The sequence below is a fragment of the Girardinichthys multiradiatus genome, chromosome 2, assembly GCF_021462225.1.
Source record: "Girardinichthys multiradiatus isolate DD_20200921_A chromosome 2, DD_fGirMul_XY1, whole genome shotgun sequence".
Lineage (NCBI taxonomy): Eukaryota > Metazoa > Chordata > Actinopteri > Cyprinodontiformes > Goodeidae > Girardinichthys > Girardinichthys multiradiatus.
The window spans coordinates 23746798-23766057 of NC_061795.1; the positions used below are offsets into that span (position 1 = coordinate 23746798).

At 39.9% G+C, this 19260-nt stretch overlaps 1 protein-coding gene across 1 annotated transcript; it reads left to right on the plus strand.

Moving 5' to 3' along the window:
• Window positions 1-2389: 2389 nt before the first annotated feature.
• Window positions 2390-18990, plus strand: sigirr (single immunoglobulin and toll-interleukin 1 receptor (TIR) domain). The gene is made up of 10 exons (XM_047387363.1): window positions 2390-2670; window positions 6863-7135; window positions 7293-7500; window positions 7604-7731; window positions 8938-9078; window positions 9166-9309; window positions 9519-9621; window positions 9740-9890; window positions 13261-13438; window positions 18562-18990. The coding sequence occupies exons 1-10, from the start codon at window positions 2604-2606 to the stop codon at window positions 18729-18731; spliced, it is 1563 nt and encodes a 520-aa protein (XP_047243319.1). The 5' UTR covers window positions 2390-2603; the 3' UTR covers window positions 18732-18990.
• The last annotated feature ends 270 nt before the right edge of the window (window positions 18991-19260 follow it).

Genomic DNA, 19260 nt, shown 5'->3' on the forward strand with positions numbered 1-19260 from the left:
ATCTGTGGTCAATAAACAGGCAGGATCAGAAAACTCCTTTGGAACATGAAACAAAGCTTGAAAGCTGTGACTGGGGCAACAGATGATCTCGCACTGAGCTGGTGACGAGCAACTGTTTAAATAGGGAGCAGCCCAGTGCAGGTGAAAGTAATGAGTAATCAGCACAGTCAAGGTAGAACTGAAGGGCTGGAATCATGACAATATCCCATGTTGCTGAGAACTGTTTCCATTTCTCCAAATCGCTCTATTTACTGTATCTCCTCACTGTCTTTTCTCCACTTGTTCTACATAACACCTGTTTTTATCACTGTTCTTGCACTTTTTCCCTTGCCTTGCTTCCTCTACCCGGGATTCCATTCAATTTAGATCCAGTTAAAATGTATCAAAAGAATAGTTTAAAATTATAAAGGTACAAGAGCAGAGGGTTGCACCTGCATGGATCAATATCACCCTTAAATTGTAGCTGGGGGTCTTTCTGAATGGGGTTTACAAGTCCTCCTGTTGCATGTGTGGGTTCTCTCTGGGTTCTCAGTAGTGATGTTCGATACCACGGATTTCCTATCCCATTTGATACCGAGTAAAATTCAGGCTGGTATCGCCGTTACCAATCTAATACCGATACTTTGTGCAAATACACCTAATGTGCCTGGTAAATCTAAGAAAGGTATAGCTGTTTCATAATATTGGGTGACCTTAAATTGATTAAATAATCAAAAGCCGCAATTATTGCACAAGTTTGTCAGTACCTACATTTTAAAACACTGATTTAACAGTTAAAGCAAACTGATTGTAAATCACAATACATACATTTTATAGATCAAATGTTATTTTTATCCATTTTTTCTTATATATATTTTTTAAAGTTCACCACAACAGTTTTTTTTTTTTTGCATTTGCTCTGTATAATTTAATGACACCTCGTTTATGTAATCCACTTTAAAGAATCAATTTTTTAGGAAACCTTAAAAATCAAAACTTTTTTGCCTTTGAGAGGATCTCAGTGATACACATATTATTACTCCACGCATGAAGCATGAACTTATTTTTTTCTTTATTTCATAAACATAATAATTTATTGGAACAACAACAGTTCCACATTTTCTCTCTCTGTACCTGGATAGTGTCTGCTTGCCTGCAGCACCAAAGGTCTCCACCAGAGACGTCTGTCTTGCCTCCTCTGTCCATCTCATCATAAAAGTTGTCTTTCACATGGTTTGTTGTGTTGCCACAACTCCTCACCGGGTTTCCACAAACATCACAAACTGCGGCTGTTTGTGAAGCTGAAATAGCTCCACACATGACTCCATTTACACTCTGCATTTGTGTCTGAGTGACTGACTGACTGAACAGCAGTGGTAGCCTACAATGCTTCACATTACACACCCAGGCAGAAGGAAAGAAATAGTTCCCACTGACCGGATAATTTCGACAAGATCTCAATAGTTTAGTTTTTTCCACTGTGTTCCTGTAATTTTACACATTACCTAAAATGGCAGAAGTATCAAAAGGATCGATATTTTGATATGAATACTGATTTTAGAGCACAAAGATCTGGTATCGGAGGTATCGATATTTCAGCATCACATTGCTAGTTCTCAGGGTTCCTCAGATTGTACAAAAACAAGTTAGGTTAATTGGCAACTCTAAAGGCTATTCTAAATTTCTCTGATGCTGGTAATTGTTTGTCTTCTTTGTTTTTGTGTTGCCCTGTTGTACACCTCAGACAGGTTGCCATAGGAAATTGCCAGGTTGCCTGCCTCTCGCCCAGTGAGGGCTGGAGATACATCACCCCCAACCCCCAAGACTCTGATGATGTCTCGTTGGTTATATCATGTGACTTTGCTGATACCCTCCAAGACAATGCATTGACTGTCTTGTTCTATTTTTTATTGTATATCTATTTCTGTGAATAAAAAAATAACATAAAAAGATAAAAATACTATATTGGCACCATTAACTTCGCCATTTATTTTCAAAGCCCTAGTGAAGTGCTATCATCCTGTCCCAAATTACCTGTTGCCTCACTAGACCCGAATTCACCCAGAAGTTTAACATTTAATCTAAGACTATATAATTTATCAGTTCAGCCTTTTCACGTCATCTAGTGTCATTTTGTTTTTGGAGGACTTCATTTGGATAAGTTTAAATCTAAAAAAGGATGAAATATTGTTGACAACGGTAACAATTGAGCTGACGTAAAGACAGTGCAGTGTGAACCAGTACAACAGGTACAAAGCTAAACCGGAAATGCACCTGTGCGCCGTCAAAATGTCTGTCTGGCTTTGCTGTTATATTATGGTTGTACTCGCTGGAAGCGGCAGGGGCAGCTCTGTGACTTTAGCTGCTCAGCATTCTCTGGCTGTTTGCACATCTACCGCAGGTGGAAACCGGTGTGACCGTCACGTGACCGGAGGGAGCCAATCACGAGTGGAGCTTCAGGTTCTTCCAGGTGCAGTTGATGAACCAGAAGCCGGACGTCTGCGCAGCCACTTCTGTGACGGAAAAACTACATAGTAATACACTGATCATTTCTCCTATTATTGGGAGCGACGTTGGAGGCTTATTTTCCAACCTGAGGAAGGAGGAGGGGGAAAGTTTGGCTCATGGCTCTGCTTTTAGCTGCTTTATTAATATTGTCTAGCGAGATATGGAACAAGGCCACCGTCATCGGTAAGGATGTTCAAAACTGTTTACCTTATTGAACCTTTTATCTGCTTCTTTGAATTGAATCTCTTAAAACGAACCTGCGCGTGGATATTTACGTGATGCTGGTAGTACAGGGTCAGTGTACATGTGGTCATAGTGTTCAGGGTCATATTTGTCCCGGAGTCACATGCTGTTGCCTGGGAGCAGGGCTAGATCCGGACTCTGGACCCGGATGGTCAGAAACCATTAAAACATGCTAAATGAACCAGGAAGGGGGATGTTTTATGTTGGAAGATTATTTATTTTAATTAGAGTCAAAATAAGCCCATAATGTGACTAAACGTTACCTCTGACACAGGACATATCTTTTCCCCACTGTTGGTTTTGGTCAATCCTAAAAGTGTTTTATTTTGCCAAGAGTGTTTGCAAACCGTTTGCACAGACAACCGATATTATTAATCTCATCGTGGGCCTGAATGCCATATTCATGTTAGGTTTTTAATTAATTTTTATCGTTCCAGTAATATCCAACAAATAGCCTTCCCTTTGTAAAGCATTTTAAAAACAAGAATTGGGTTTAGAACTATTATTTTAATAGTAGATTTACTCTAGTTCTCAACAAAGTTAACAAATTATACATTAAAGCTCAAATTAAGCGTTATTCACACATTTTCAAAGGGTTAAAGTCTTTGGGAATGCCATCCCAGAGGTTTAATGCTCACCTTGTTTGGGATTATCGTCCTGTATCCTGTAATCCACAGAGTTACAACAGGAGAGCAGCTCATTTAAGGTAAAGTTGAAGAATTTGAAGTTAATCCTCCACCTTCATTTTGTTCAATGCACTGATTCTACTGACAGCACAATATACCCTCAGCATGAGGCTGCCACCACTATGCCTGACAGTTGGTACACTGTTTTTAGGTTTGAAAGTTTCATGTTGGCTCCTCCTAACCTGCTTCTTGTCATGGTCATCCCAAGAGATTAACCTTTTGTCTTCTCTGACCACGAGACATCTCTCAAGAAGGAGAAAATGTCCAATAAATAGCATAGTTAGCAAAGATTGGGAAAATACATTCTTCACCACATCAGCATCTAATCATCGTCACACACATTCTACTGAGTCACAACCATTCTTGTTCAAAGTTTTTTCTCAACAGGCCCTCAGAGGCTTCATGTATTCCAGCTCATCTCTCTCTCTGTACCCTCTACTGTCTTCCTGATTTCAATAAAATGTATTCAGGGTTCAAAAGGTGTGGTATCCAACATCATGTTATATGCTTGTCTGATTTTGTTTACTGAGAGAAAGGTTCTTGAGGAGACCAGAGGGCCTGCATGCCAATGATTTTACCTGCAGGCTTAACCAGAGAGTTGATCTGAGATTTAGATTTAGTTGTTAAATTTCCAAACCAGCTGGCTGTACTGAATGGAATGATGGATTCTGTTGTTGCCGTTTTAAAGACTAGCAGGATGTCTTTATAGATATCAAACAGTTTGAGTCTCCTGATGGCGCTGAAACCTTTAAAATGTGTATTTTCCAACTAACGTTACTGTCTATGTGAACACATAAATGATCCAGCCTGTCTGATGTTTTAACCATGTATGACCCCAGGGGTCAAAACTGCAAATTGTGGTTGACTTCAAGGTTGTGTATTTTAGACCTTAGCCTTCTGTCTAGGTTGGCACCTTCTCAGTTCTCAGAAATTTAAAATTCACTCGACTTTAGACGGTAACTCTTGTGTTTCAGGATCTTCCAGTAAATTCAATTCAATTTAAGTCAAAAATACTTTATTGATCCCCGAGGGGAAATTAGAATTCCAGTACAACCCATCCAAACATTCATCATGACACAAGACAAGGGGGAGACGGGTCACCGAGGCTTTGCTGCCCACTCACAGGCGCTGCCCTTGCTAGATAGGAAAGAAGCCACATTAGGAAAGTAGAGGGAAAAAATCATATTTCACACTTTATCCTTAGCAGGATACAGTTTGAGATTGCAAAAAACCTCAGCACAAAGAAGCAACAAATTTACAAAACAACATCATGCCGGGAACGGTGAAGGCGGTGTGAGGGGGTGCATATGTTTATCTTGAGCATGTGTGTGTGTGCGAGTGAGTGTGTGCAAGTAAGTCCACAAAGGCCATTGGTACGTTGGAATGTTCATCAACCGGCCACAAAGTTCTGAGCAGGTCCACAGATGTCCTCAGGGAAGGGAGGGGGCAGAGGGAGCAGAGCGTCATGTTGGACATAACTTCCAGGAGAAGTTGAAGATAGCCGGCCATCAAGGCCGTGCAGGGGAGCCAGATTCAGAAAAACAATAATTATTTGGGTTAGGCTGACTCTTAATTTTCCGTCAGCCTTGAGAGTCTCGCTGGTGCTTCTCAAAGGCGAATCCAAACAGCCAAGTTCCTGGTCTTTCGCCAGATCCGAGCAAACAACTTTCTCCAAGATTCATCCCATTTCACCCCTGAGTCCAGGAACCGCAACCTGCCTGCGATCCTGTGTAAGGATCACATCCAGTCTGCGATTCAGCTCACGTAACATCTCAGTCTGAGTGTTGATCGCTCTGAAGATCCCATCATACATGCCAGGCAGCCTTAAAATGGCCAGAACAGCTGCTGACACTCTCCGAATTTCTCGATATGCCAGGTAACCGCTGACTCCAAAAAGCAGAAATCCTGATATCAAACATCCAATTATATACACATCTTCCACATCCTCGACTGACATTATTGACAGACACACTTCTGCCAGGAGTCCATTGTGTATCCAGAGAAAAACGTCCAGTTGGGCTCTCCTTCACCCTGTCTTCTCCTCGAGAAAATTTGATCAATTGCATTGAGAGACCAGCTGACCAAATCCATAACTCAGAATTTTGGAAGATATGCAAGAAGAGGCTCCAAAAAGAAGACAAGACACAGAGCTGAAGCAGGGTAGATATGGGAGGGGGTGGGAGACAGAGAAAAAGCGTCCTGCTCCACCGAGAGCAGAAACAAAAAGAGCACTGGCTTTAGCCTTGGTGAATCCTGGGTTGCTCCTAATCAATTTATCTCCTGATGTCAAGAACATAAATCGCGCAGTGGACAAAGAAGCTAATATTAAACCCCTGACCCAACCTATTTAAACGAACTCTACACATTTTGGAGTGAGGAGGAGAGCGATGCTAGAAGCCTTGTGATTGCCATAAAAAGTGTGCGACCGAGAACCAATTTCATGGGTAGCATCGGTATTAAAAATCATTTTAGTCACATTAAACACATTAAATACAATCTTATTTTTATCAAGTCTGTATCAATCTGTCTTTCTGAGGGGTAAATTCTCTTTTTCAGGAAGTCTAAATCGTACACATTATGAAAAGAATGAGAAGAATATATTATAAATGTATTTGCTCTCTGAATCACAATATTAACATTACAATGTTAAACTGAATGATTATATTTTATCTAGTCACTACAAATAAATAATTAAACTATTACCGATCACACTAATGTAATGATTGATTTTAAAAACACATGAAACAGTCTCACTTTTTGAGTAAAATCATCCAGTAGTTGGAGTATAAATGGTCAGGTTTTCTTTAGCCGATAAAGATCTTATTAAAATCGGATGATCTCTTTGTGAAAACGTAAGATTTGGAAATACCTGACTTAACTTTAGGGAAAGTTTGCGAACGAGAGCTGGAGAATGAACTCCACCATTGACTGTTGTTAAGAAGCGAGTTGTGTGGTCCGACTGTTGTGTCACATCTCTTTTGGGAGTTTTGACCTCAGTTCCCATGGTCCCCTCCCTCTGATGCTGCCAACATTGAATACTTCGATACTCAGCTGTTTGGCCCGAAAGGTCACCCTCAGTTTGGCTGGAGGTCTCTCTCTCCAGGCTCTGCCTCAGAATATCGTGTTGATCACCTACTCCCACTTCTGAAACAAATTTTACTCATTTTGAAAGACTTTGGGGAACGATTAAAGAATATTTCATTTAATAAAAACAACACATCTGATGTGTCCCGACTGGTCAGTCAGTTGTCGTGCCTTTCCATCTCCTTTCTACCTCATCACTTTTCATCACTGGCTCAGCTCTCTGATTGGGGGAAAAAAGGTACACAAAGTAAAATGGTTCATTGTTGCATCTACTAGCAACTGAGGTTTGAAAATCAAAGCTAGAAGTGAAAGTTCTACAATATTTCAACTTTAAGTGTGTAACTCTCTGTTTCCTTTTGCAGGTTGTGTGGATGAGAGCAAGTTTAAGGAGCAGGTGGTTTATTTAGGGCAGCAGGGCCCTTCATATGTGCTGCAGTGTCCTCTGCAGACACTTGAGCCTCAGAGTTTCCCCCAAACCCTGTTTACGTGGCAGAAGGACTGTCAGCAGCTCCAGAGTCAGGAAGGGAAGGCCTTCCTGGAGTTCTCCAGCATCAGCTTGCAAGACCAAGGCAATTATACTTGTATGCAACAAGGAAACAGTACAGCATCTTTCACTGTGCGCCTCACAGTAAAAGGTGAATATTCTATTCACGTTTTCTTATATTTTACAGTTATCTCAAACCTGATAGTTTAATGGTATGGATTTACCTTCCTGGAGCCGCTTTTGCATTAAGGGCTGTATTGTGTGTAGCTTTCACAGTGAACACTGATACCTGTGGTATGTCTTAACAGAGCCTCAGTGTGCCAAAGCTCCAGAGTTTAAACCAAACGGTAACCCTAGCAAACTCTGGAGGAATGTGGGAGCCACTGTGAAACTGAACTGCTCTGCTCTGCTCTTCTGGGACCCATCAGAGAAGCAGTGTGAAACCACACTGCAGTGGAGCAAAGATGGCCAGCCACTCACCAACCACACTCTGAACCTGCAAAACACAACGTCATGGTTTTTGAAGCTTTTAAGATATTTGTTTTCCTTCAGTGCACCTTGCACCAGAGTTGGTGTTTGTAGAGGAATGTAAGACTATCTCTTCTCTCTTATTTATCAGGTCCCCTGATGCAGGCCAGCTGATTGTAAGTAGCCTGCTCGAGTTCACCCTTAGAGAACCAGAGGATTTTGGACTTTACAGCTGCACAGTGAGGAACATTTCCTCTGACTTCAGTGTGCAAAATTCAAGTAAGACAATTTGGGTATTGTGGGTTGGGTTTTTCTACTGTAAAGATTTTTCAGAGAATTAAACCTGGCTTGTTTTTGGCATACCTGCCCTTCATCATAACGTCTGGATGGATTACATACTTTCTTATATTTGAAAATACCTTGGAAATTACAGCCCACACAGTCATCGGAAAGACTGCTGACTACAGTTGTCCAGCAGAAACTCACTGACCCCCTCAACAAGGGGGTTAGCCACTAAAGAACATTGCAAAGGACGCTGGCTGGTCAAGCATCATCTTAGTGGAAAATTGAGTGGAAAGAAAAAGTGTGACAGAAAAAACACCCGATATATAATCACTACAACAGTTGTTTTATAATAATAATATTAATAATAACAACGTCCATAAAGACATTTTTGGGCAGTTTTCATGGCATTGATTGCAGTCGGAGTTCATACTTCAAGAGGCACCACACACCGACATGTTCAGGACATGGGCTTCAACCGGCGCATTCCTTGTTAAGCTACTCCTGGGCTATAGAGAAAATGGGCTGGACTGTTGCTAAGTGGTCCAAAATCAGATCTAATTAAATTGTGTATTTCATTTGGAAATTAGTCCTGAGGAATAGTGAAGATAAACAGAATCCAAGTTGCCTGAGGTCCAGTGTGACTTTTCTATTATCAGTGATGGCTTGGGGACCTGTGTCATCCACTGGTGTTGATCCAATTACTTTTATCAAGTCCAAAGTGAGCCCAGCTGTGTGGCTGGAAATTTTAGAGCACTTCATGCTTCCCTCTGTTGCCGAGCTTTATGGAGATCCCGATTTCATTTTCCAGCAGGACTTGGCCCCTACCCAAACTTCCAAAAGTATGAATCCCTGAGATGTTACTGCTGTACTTGATTAAAATTTTCTCACCAACTGAATTTAGTGTCATCATTAGCCGTAAGCCATAATCATTAAAAATAACAAAAATAATCTAATATACCACTCTATAAAATGTATCTACATTTCATATCTCATTATCTCATCTTAGGCATTTACCAGTCTTGGTAGTTTAATCAGCCAGATGGGGAAACTTCACAGGATATTTGTAACAAATGTATTCTCATAAGTTGTTCTCTAAAAAGAGCTGTTAACCTGCAGGCGGTTTTAAATGTCCAGTTTTTAATTGGCTGTAAGTTAAGTAATTATCTTGTCTTTATTATTATTATTATTATATGTGCTCAGTGAGTCCCAGCCACACAGCTGCAGTGATTGCAGCCATCGTCCTCCTCCTCCTCTTGGGCATAGCGGCTGTAGTGTACTCCAGGTGCCACATGAACATCAAGCTCTGGTACAAGAACTCCTATGGAGACTATGAACTCAATGGTGAGACTTGTTGAAGTGACTTGAGGTTTTTCTCCTCTATAAATGTAGTCTCCACATCTGGTTTTGTTTGTGTGTCTGCATCCTCAGATGGAAAATTATATGACGCCTACATCTCATATGTCAACAACGACTATGACCGGAAGTTTGTCAATTTTATCCTCAGACCTCACCTGGAGAATAAAAATGGGTACAAGTTGCACCTCAATGACAACGATATCCTGCCTGACACTGGTAACATCATGCAAGCAAAAAATATCAATGAATACAATTTACAAGCTATCACTGCTTGTTGTTTTTATGCAAACATGCTGCTTTTGCTAAACACATAATGTTGTTTTTTTCATTAATGTGCATTGTAAAGTCAGTGTAATCTACATTTGTTCTGTTAAACTCACCACATATGATTTTAGAATATTTAATCTACCTTCTTTATGATGCAGAGCCTTCAGCTGAGCTCCTAATGAACATTAGCCGCTCCCGCCGCCTCATAGTGCTTCTCTCTCACGCTTATCTTGAGCAGGACTGGTGCACCAATAATTTCAGGTGAGTCTCAAACTAAGTAAATTTACTTTGTCATAAAAGCCAGTGTAATTAAGCCATTAAGTAAATGAACCACTTGAGGTCAGTGTTGAGTCTGTGATGAGGCTGTGTGTGATTTCAGGCAGGGCCTCCGGCACTTACTGGACTTAAGTCAGCAGCCTATCCTGATCATGTTAGAGGGTCAGATCAAACGTATGAGTCCAGAGATAAAGGAGCAGCTCAGTGAAAACCAGCACCGCCTCACCGTACTCACCTGGAGGCACAACTCTGTGGTAAGATTTAAGAGGACACCTCTGGATTCAGGACCTATGAGACCTGCAACGTCCATAGAGACATGAACATGCAAATTCTGTTACCACATCTTTTATATATATTTGTTTCTGATGTCAATAGCTTAGCCATGAAGAGTACCTTGTTTTTAAGTTAAAATGGTTCTGACAAGTGTTGTTTAGAAAAAAAAAGGCTAAAAATGTTTTTGGGAAACATTTGATCAGTTTTTTGAGTTTGACCAAATTTGTTATTGTAAGTTATGCCTCTCAGGTAACACTCCCAGTTTTAGAGATTAACATAAGTCTTTCCCTTATAATGAGTTTATTTTTAAAGGCGTTACTGCTTAGCCAGACTGCATTAAAGAGGGTGTGGTTTTCTCAGACTTGACTGTGTGAAATTTTAGATTCAGATGTTGCCTGATTGTGATTGGTTTCTTTAAGCATGTAACGCCCAACCAAAACCAATGACAAGGCCTCAGGCAAAACAATGCAGATGGGAGTCTGTCGGAGAAATCACCAAACTGGTTCTCAAAGCTTCTCTTTCTGTAGCTCGTTTAGGAACTAAATCTTTCATTTTAATCAAAGCCCAGATGCAATAGTAGAAATGAACCTAAAGTGGAAACATGTTTTAAATGAAAGGAGTCAGTTTTTGATGCTGGATAAAGTAAAAAAAACAAAAAACAATTGTCTTAACTTTTTTTTCTGGGTTATTGAGCCCTGAAACCAGCAGCTTCCTTCATCTAAAACCAGCAAACCAAAGTCAGCAGAAATCAATATCTCAAAAAATAATTATATTATATTTCAAATAATAATCTTTGGAATTTTATGGAATAGAATAGAAATATCCTTTATTGTCCCAGAGTGGGGAAATTCATGTGTGTCAGTGGAAAAGTAAAAGACACATGGAAGCATGCAGATACTCACAAAGGTAAAAAACCAGAAAGTAGAGCAGACTGCACAGTAAGGGAAAAGCTTGCAACATAAACAAAAGTCATATTAATATACAGGTCCTTCTCAAAATATTAGCATATTGTGATAAAGTTCATTATTTTCTATGATGTAATGATGAAAATTTAACATTCATATATTTTAGATTCATTGCACACTAACTGAAATATTTCAGGTCTTTTATTGTCTTAATACAGATGATTTTGGCATACAGCTCATGAAAACCCAAAATTCTTATCTCACAAAATTAGCATATTTCATCCAACCAAAAAAAGAAAAGTGTTTTTAATACAAAAAACGTCAACCTTCAAATAATCATGTACAGTTATGCACTCAATACTTGGTCGGGAATCCTTTTGCAGAAATGACTGCTTCAATGCGGTGTGGCATGGAGGCAATCAGCCTGTGGCACTGCTGAGGTCTTATGGAGGCCCAGGATGCTTCGATAGCGGCCTTTAGCTCATCCAGAGTGTTGGGTCTTGAGTCTCTCAACGTTCTCTTCACAATATCCCACAGATTCTCTATGGGGTTCAGGTCAGGAGAGTTGGCAGGCCAATGGAGCACAATGATACCATGGTCAGTAAACCATTTACCAGTGGTTTTGGCACTGTGAGCAGGTGCCAGGTCGTGCTGAAAAATGAAATCTTCATCTCCATAAAGCTTTTCAGCAGATGGAAGCATGAAGTGCTCCAAAATCTCCTGATAGCTAGCTGCATTGACCCTGCCCTTGATAAAACACAGTGGACCAACACCAGCACTCAGTCCACTGCTTCCGCAGGTCCCCCAAGGTCTGGAATCGGCCCTTCTCCACAATCTTCCTCAGGGTCCGGTCACCTCTTCTCGTTGTGCAGCGTTTTCTGCCACACTTTTTCCTTCCCACAGACTTCCCACTGAGGTGCCTTGATACAGCACTCTGGGAACAGCCTATTCGTTCAGAAATGTCTTTCTGTGTCTTACCCTCTTGCTTGAGGGTGTCAATAGTGGCCTTCTGGACAGCAGTCAGGTCGGCAGTCTTACCCATGATTGGGGTTTTGAGTGATGAACCAGGCTGGGAGTTTTAAAGGCCTCAGGAATCTTTTGCAGGTGTTTAGAGTTAACTCGTTGATTCAGATGATTAGGTTCATAGCTCGTTTAGAGACCCTTTTAATGATATGCTAATTTTGTGAGATAGGAATTTTGGGTTTTCATGAGCTGTATGCCAAAATCATCCGTATTAAGACAATAAAAGACCTGAAATATTTCAGTTAGTGTGCAATGAATCTAAAATATATGAATGTTAAATGTTCATCATTACATTATGGAAAATAATGAACTTTATCACAATATGCTAATATTTTGAGAAGGACCTGTATAATGGTTATTCAAATTGGCATACTCAGATTAAATGATGTGGGCCATTGAGTAGGGCGATTTTGAAAAAGCACAAAATGCACATGTATAATGGTGCATGAAAAACAGTTCTTACAACAGCTTCATGCGTGGGATGGGAGTCATTGTCTAACAATGATTTTATATTTGCTAGAGTCTTTCTGTCTCTGTCTCTGTGTGCCCTCTGCACACAGTGCTAGAGTCTTTCTGCACTGTGTGCAGAGGGCATCCTATCAACTGTAGTTAAGCTGCTGCTCCAATATAATAAACGATATATGATGCCACCACAGAGTCAAAAATGGTCTTAAGGAGCGCCCCCTGCACTCTAAATTGATCTCACCCTCCTTAACGGGTACAGTCTGCTCTGCCCTTATAGACAGACAGATAATTTTGAAGCAGAGGAAAAATATGGTATGGTTTTCAATTTGTTTTTAAAATAAGTGTGATGTGCATTGACTGAATGCTTTGTAGAAGAACTCTGCTGCAATTACAGCTGCAAGTCGTTTGGGGTATGTCTTCACCATCAGTGCACATCTAGAGATTTAAATTTTCAAATGGCTCTAGCTCAGACTGGATGTAGACTGAATCTGTGAACTACACATTTCAAGTCTTGCAACAGAGTTTCCATTGGATTTAGAGCTGGAAATTGACTTGGCCATTCTAACATATGACTGTTTTAAACCATTCCAGTCTGGCTGTATGTTTAGGGTTGGTCAACCTCCAACACCAGACTCAAAACAGGCTTTCTTTCAGTATTGTCCTTTATTTGATTACATCTATCTTCCCATCAGTTCTGAACAGCTTTTCTGTCCCTGGTAAAGAGAAGTCTCCCCATATGATTATGTCTACTAGTAACGTGTCGCTGTCGGGTAACACTACACACAACAGCTCTATTCACAGGGTTTGAATGTCACACAGGCGGACCTTTCTGAAGGCATTTGGTTGATCTGATTTTTCTTAAGGGTTCCTTATTTCAGAAAGCGTAGTAACTTTGATGTTACAAGCATAATATGATGTTGCATTTGTTTTTTGTTTTTTTTGTGGGTTTGATTGGTAGACCCCTTCATCAGCCTTCTGGAAGGAACTAGCTTTAGCGATGCCTCGCAGAGTCATTTTCCACAAGGGGTCTGCAGGCGACCCGCAGACTGTACTGCAGGATGATAAGGACCCCATGCTGACCCTTGACCCTGACTACCTGGACTGTCGCTTAGACACCGGCCCGGCTGGAGATCTGGGTAAGAACAGTAGTCTTTGTAAGAGTGGTGCTTGTATATTTGATTAATGCACACACTTTTCCATGCAAATCACATTTTACTGTCACCAATAGAAGTCAGGGATATAAAAAAAAATCCCTTCTAATTTTGTGTTTAAATTATTGAAGCATTCTCAGGTTTTAGGTCATTTTGACTGTTAAAAACTTTCCATGGCCATTTTACTAAAACAGATGTGTGCCTCTCAGCTTGGTATACAGCTTTAACGATCCTCTAAAACCATAAAATCTTATTTAACAACACTTTATTAAATTAATGCAGTTATTGATGCAAGAAAAAAAGCAGAACGTTAGAAAATAAATATCCTTGAGACCCCTGAAACCTGCAGGATCTGCATATGAACTGTGTGGTGCCGATCCTTGTCCTCTGTTTAAAATCTGCTGGATGTTTAGTTTTTCTTTCACCCCAAAAGTACAAGAGACACACATTTCAACATGCACACCAGTCTTAAACTGAATTTAACAACATAATAGCATTTACTAGTTTAACTTGATTTAACAAACACTAGTTTTTCCTCCTTGATGACAAAAGATCACAATGAGCTGGCCTTAATATAGACAATAAAGATAAAAGTTACCAATGTTGGAGGTGCAGTTATAATGAATATCTATAGCGTTCAACCCCTTTTACTTTGATGCTAAAAAATAAATCAAAGAAACTACACAACACTCTTTTAATAGATGGCCTATCTGGCTTTGTAAAACATACCTCAAAAAGAATTTATGAAATTGTAAGTAAAGGCAATATTTTTTCTGTTCATAGAGGGGGAAAAATATGGAAACCTAGTGATTTAATTTCTAAAACAGATACCTGCAAATATTTAGTTTTGCAAATGACTAAAGTAGTGCTGTGACTTTAAGTTGTTGTTGCAGCTGATTGACAGTAAATATGGCCCCAACAAGAGAGCTGTCAGTGGAAAGGATGACATTATGAAGGGAAAACACTATTGGAAGCTTGTACAAGGGAAACAATGAAGTAGAATTAGACATCAAATTGTTCCAACAGAAAATATAAAGAAATATGCCTGGAAAATAGAAAAATGCACAACTAAAGAAAGAAATGAAACTCAACTTAAAATGCATTGTTGATGCTATATATTGAACAGATTATCCAGCCTGCTTAAGAAACTTCAGTGATCAGAGACACAGTCAGTCAGTCATTTTCTACCGCTTATTCCATAGTGGGTCACGGGGGAGCTGGTGCCTATCTCCAGCAGTCTATGGGCGAGAGGCGGGGTACACCCTGGACAGGTCACCAGTCCATCGCAGGGCAACACACAAACAACCACGCACACACTCATTCATACACCTAAGGGCAATTTAGAGGGACCAATTAACCTAACAGGCATGTCTTTGGACTGTGGGAGGATGCCGGAGTACCTGGTGAGAACCCACGCACATTGAACTATAAAAATTGGTAGTGCTAAAAGAGCAAACATATTTAAAGAAATGTTTGCAGGTGTTTTCACTGGGAAAGAAGAAAAATGACAGGAATAGTAATTGGGTTGTCAGATGCCAATTCTTATAAATAAGAATATATAAATATACAGTGAAGAAAATAAGTATTCCAAGTTGTCCCCCTTGGAAATCATGGAGGGGTCTGAAATTTTCATCTTAGGTGCATGTCCACTGTGAGAGACATAATCTAAGAAAAAAAACAAATCCGGAAATCACAATGTATGATTTAAAAAAAAAAAAAGATTTGTGTGTCACTGCTGCAAATAAGTATTTGAACACCTTTAAAAATCAATGTTAATATTTGGTACAGTAGCCTTTGTTTGCAATTACAGAGGTCAAAGGTTTTCCTGTCACCAGGATTGCACAAACAGCAGCAGGAATTTTGGCCCATTCCTCCACACAGATCTTCTCCAGATCAGCCAGGTTTCTGGGCTGTCGCTGAGAAACATGGAGTTTGAGCTCCCTCCAAAGATCTTCTATAGGGTTTAGGTCTGGAGACTGGGTAGGCCACTCTAGAACCTTGATATGCTTCTTACGGAGCCACTCCTTGGTTATCCTGGCTGTGTGCTTCGGGTCATTGTCATGTTGGAAGACCCAGCCACGACCCATCTTCAATGCTCTAACTGAGGGAAAGAGGTTGTTCCCCAAAATCTGGCAATACATGGCCCCGGTCATCCTCTCCTTAATACAGTGCAGTCGTCCTGTGTCATGTGCAGAAAAACACCCCCAAAGCATGATGGTTCCACCCCCATGCTTCACAGTAGGGATGGTGTTTTTGGGATGGTACTCATCATTCTTTGTCCTCCAAACATGGCGAGTGGAATTAAGACCAAAAAGTTCTATTTTGGTCTCATCTGACCACAGAACCTTCTCTCATGACTCATCTGGATCATCCAAATGGTCATGGGCAAACTGAAGACGGGCCTGGATGTGTGCTGATTTAAGCAGGGGAAACTTTAAACTATGACGTCTTAGTGTATTACCCACAGTAACCTTGGAAACAGTGGTGCCAGCTCTCTTCAGGTCATTGACCAGCTCCTCCCGTGTAGTTCTGGGCTGATTCCTCACCTTTCTTAGGATCATTGATACGCCACGAGGTGAGATCTTGCATGGAGCCCCAGTCCGAGGGAGATTGACAGTCATGTTTAGCTTCTTCCATTTTCTAATAATTGCTCCAATAGTTGATCTTTTTTCACCAAGCTGCTTGGCAATTGCTCCATAGCCCTTTAGGAGCACAGATATGTAGATTTCATTGTCCTAGTGAGAGAAATTTGGATACAGCGGGAAGTTAAAAGATTAACTTATTTTTGATTACTGCCTTACTCTTATTTTTTGAATTATTAGAGAAAAGGATCTTATTTTCGTGGTTTTAAGCATCTAGTTTAAATACTTTAAGGCACTATTATTTAAATGTCCCAACATGTGGATTAGGACAAATTTGAATGTGTTTTGATATCTGATTTTTCTGTGTATTGATAAAGGCATGGCGACAGGAATAATTTGTTTGCTAACCTCTTGCACTGTAGAAGGTCAGCTGGACTGTAGAGTGGGCGATCTTATTAGCTTTAGGCTGGTAAAGTAAATATAAACAAATAAAATAAAAAACTGTGACTATAAAAACTCGAAGATATTAAAATGCTGAAGTATTAAGTAACATGGCTGTCTCAATGTCTTGTCACCCGTTTTTAAAGTTTGAATAACTTCTAGCTGCAAGTATGGAGAAGCAGTGGCCCTTCAAAGAGCACAGTACATTCTACTGGATAGAAACAGGATAGAAACATGACTGGATTTTTAAAGAAATTTGAGAAAGTATATAAGTTATTAAAAGAATTCGTGATTAGTTTTTCCTAAAAAAAAAGCTGAATTCTTTGATACTTAAATGGTTGAAATAACAAGACAAACTGCAGAAGTAGTTGTATATCTAGACGCAGGGAGAAATAGTTAAAGGAGTGAGTCTATCACAGTAGTGTAAATACTTTATAGCAGGGACACTAACAGCAGTTCTCAGGAGCCACTATCCTGGAATTTCTTTAGGCCTCCCTGGTCCAACACAGCCGAATCAAATGAAAGGCTCATCACCAGGCCTCTGTATGACATCTTGAGGAGGTAATTATTCCATCTGTGTCTGGTGTGCTGGTGCAGGATGCTTCTAAAAGTTGCACAGTGGCTCTTTACGGCTGGCTTTGGAAACGCCTGCTTTATACCGTCCAAGCAATAAAAACCTAACCAGATGAAAACAAGAATACAGTGGACCAAAGAAGCAGCAGTCATAGACTGGATGATTGCATAAAATTGGGGATAAACTAATTCTGAATCTGCATCGACTAAGGAGATGATGCTGGAACATTTTCTGCTATTCTAATGAAACCTATAAACTACAGCTTGAAGAAAACACTTTTCAAGATTCTTTATTGTCATTATGTCACCGCAATGAAATGTTGCTGAGACAACATCTCAAAAAATACACATGTAATGCACAGAAAAAAATTTAAACACTTACAAAATTAAAAAATAAAGTGCAGTTTGGCTGAAACAGTCTGAGATGGGCTGGTGGTTTTGTTCTATTGTCAGCAGGGATGTTTAGTGTCTGCCTGCAGGGGGATAATTGCCTTCACAGCTTTAGGAAAGAAACTGTTTCTGAGTCTATTTGTTTTTGATGTATTGTTCCTGAATTGTTTTCCTGATGGAAGTGGTCTGTAGCAATGTGTCTGGCCCTTTTCTGGATTCTGCAGGACAAGTCAGAGGAAATATGAATGCCCAGGAGCTTTATGCTGTCCACATGCTCCACAACCTCCCCCTGCATGCAGAGAGGAGCGTATTTAGTCTTCCTTGACGTCCTGTAGTCCACTATGACCTCCTTGGTCTTGCTGGTGACCATTAATGATTTTCGTGGTGGACACTGAAATCTGAGTCTTTTCTCATTCCTTCAGTTCAAAGTAGGTTCTGTGGTGATTGTGTAGCTTTGTCATTGAAGAAAACGCTTAATAAGATTTCTTCAGGATAGGCAGATCAACATAATGACATGGCCAGTAAATAGTCTTGATCTCAATCCAACTGAGAATCTATGGTAGACATTTCTTTAAAAATGGAGCATGAGAAGACAGAGCTGATCTGTCAGCTGCTATAAAGAAATGTTGGTCCATGATTGGGAAACATTCTTCATTATTGAATTCCATGCCTCAAAGTATTCAAGAGTTCAGAAAAGCGAAAGGAGGTCCCATACCTGTATTTTCTTTATTAAATCTGGTTTACTTAACCTCCAGAACATAAATAGTCCAGAACTTTGACTTATCACTATAACTTGTTGTTTTTTATCTGTAGAGTTACTGAACTTTACAGCTGCTTTTAGCCCCATCATCACTGGATTATTTTGTATTTCTGTCAGACTGTAGCATCATACTTAAAAAATGGGAGTGAGAATAATTCTGGAACTTTAATCTAACTTCGCAAGAAACCAAAATAAATGTAAAAAAATAACTTTTTTTTTGTATACATTTGCTGCTTGGTGGTATTGTGGTGTTGCATTATGAATACATTAACTACTTGCTGAAGAGATCCAGATTAATTCGGAAATTCACAGCAGATGAGGCATTTATATAGTTTTACCATGGTATTTTTGATGTGTTGCAGGTCTTCGTCTCCCCATGCACGGCGCTCTGGCCTGCAAAGCTCCCGTCCTTCCAGCTGCTCCTATGGAAGCAGCTCAACAACAAGCCTCAGACATCGACATCTCTGATCTGGGATCCCGCAACTACGGAGCGCGCTCAGACTTCTACTGCCTGGTCACCGAGGACATTTGATTCCTTCTAATATTAAATACTTAGCTCTTCTAAATATTTATGCACCATGCAGCTGAATGTGTTTTTCTTTTGCAGTTATGAAAATGTGCCATTTTCTGTTTTTAATTATCATGATCGATTGTTTTATTATATGTTCCTCAGTTTTGTAATGTTGTGAAGAAAATTGAGATTCCAATGGACAAATAGAAACTTGTTTTGTAAATACTCGTCATTTTCGTTTTGTGCCTAAAGGAGAAAGTAAAAAAAAAAGAAATCTTTACAGTATCGTCTTCATTTCCGAGTCAAAAAATAAATGAAGGTTGTGTCATTATAAACACAAAACTCCTGTTCAACAAAACTGCTAAACTTTCTGTCCTCATGGAAAAAAAAGATCTGTAGTGAAAAAGCCTAAATATGGGTGCAACAGGGAACGTCTGGTTTTGTTCCTGTCTGAACAGGAGCAAATATGTAAACAGGGTGTGACCATCAGTGCAATCATTGTCGGCACATCAGTGCCTGTTACAGAAAATGCTTATACCCATAAGAAATT

Bases quoted from the DNA above. Each gene is read 5' to 3' on its own strand.
- sigirr (XM_047387363.1), top strand. From the start codon at position 2,604: ATGGCTCTGCTTTTAGCTGCTTTATTAATATTGTCTAGCGAGATATGG. The intron at 9,079-9,165 runs GTGAGACTTGTT...CTGCATCCTCAG, and splicing joins TGGAGACTATGAACTCAATG to ATGGAAAATTATATGACGCC. The intron at 9,310-9,518 runs GTAACATCATGC...TTTATGATGCAG, and splicing joins CGATATCCTGCCTGACACTG to AGCCTTCAGCTGAGCTCCTA.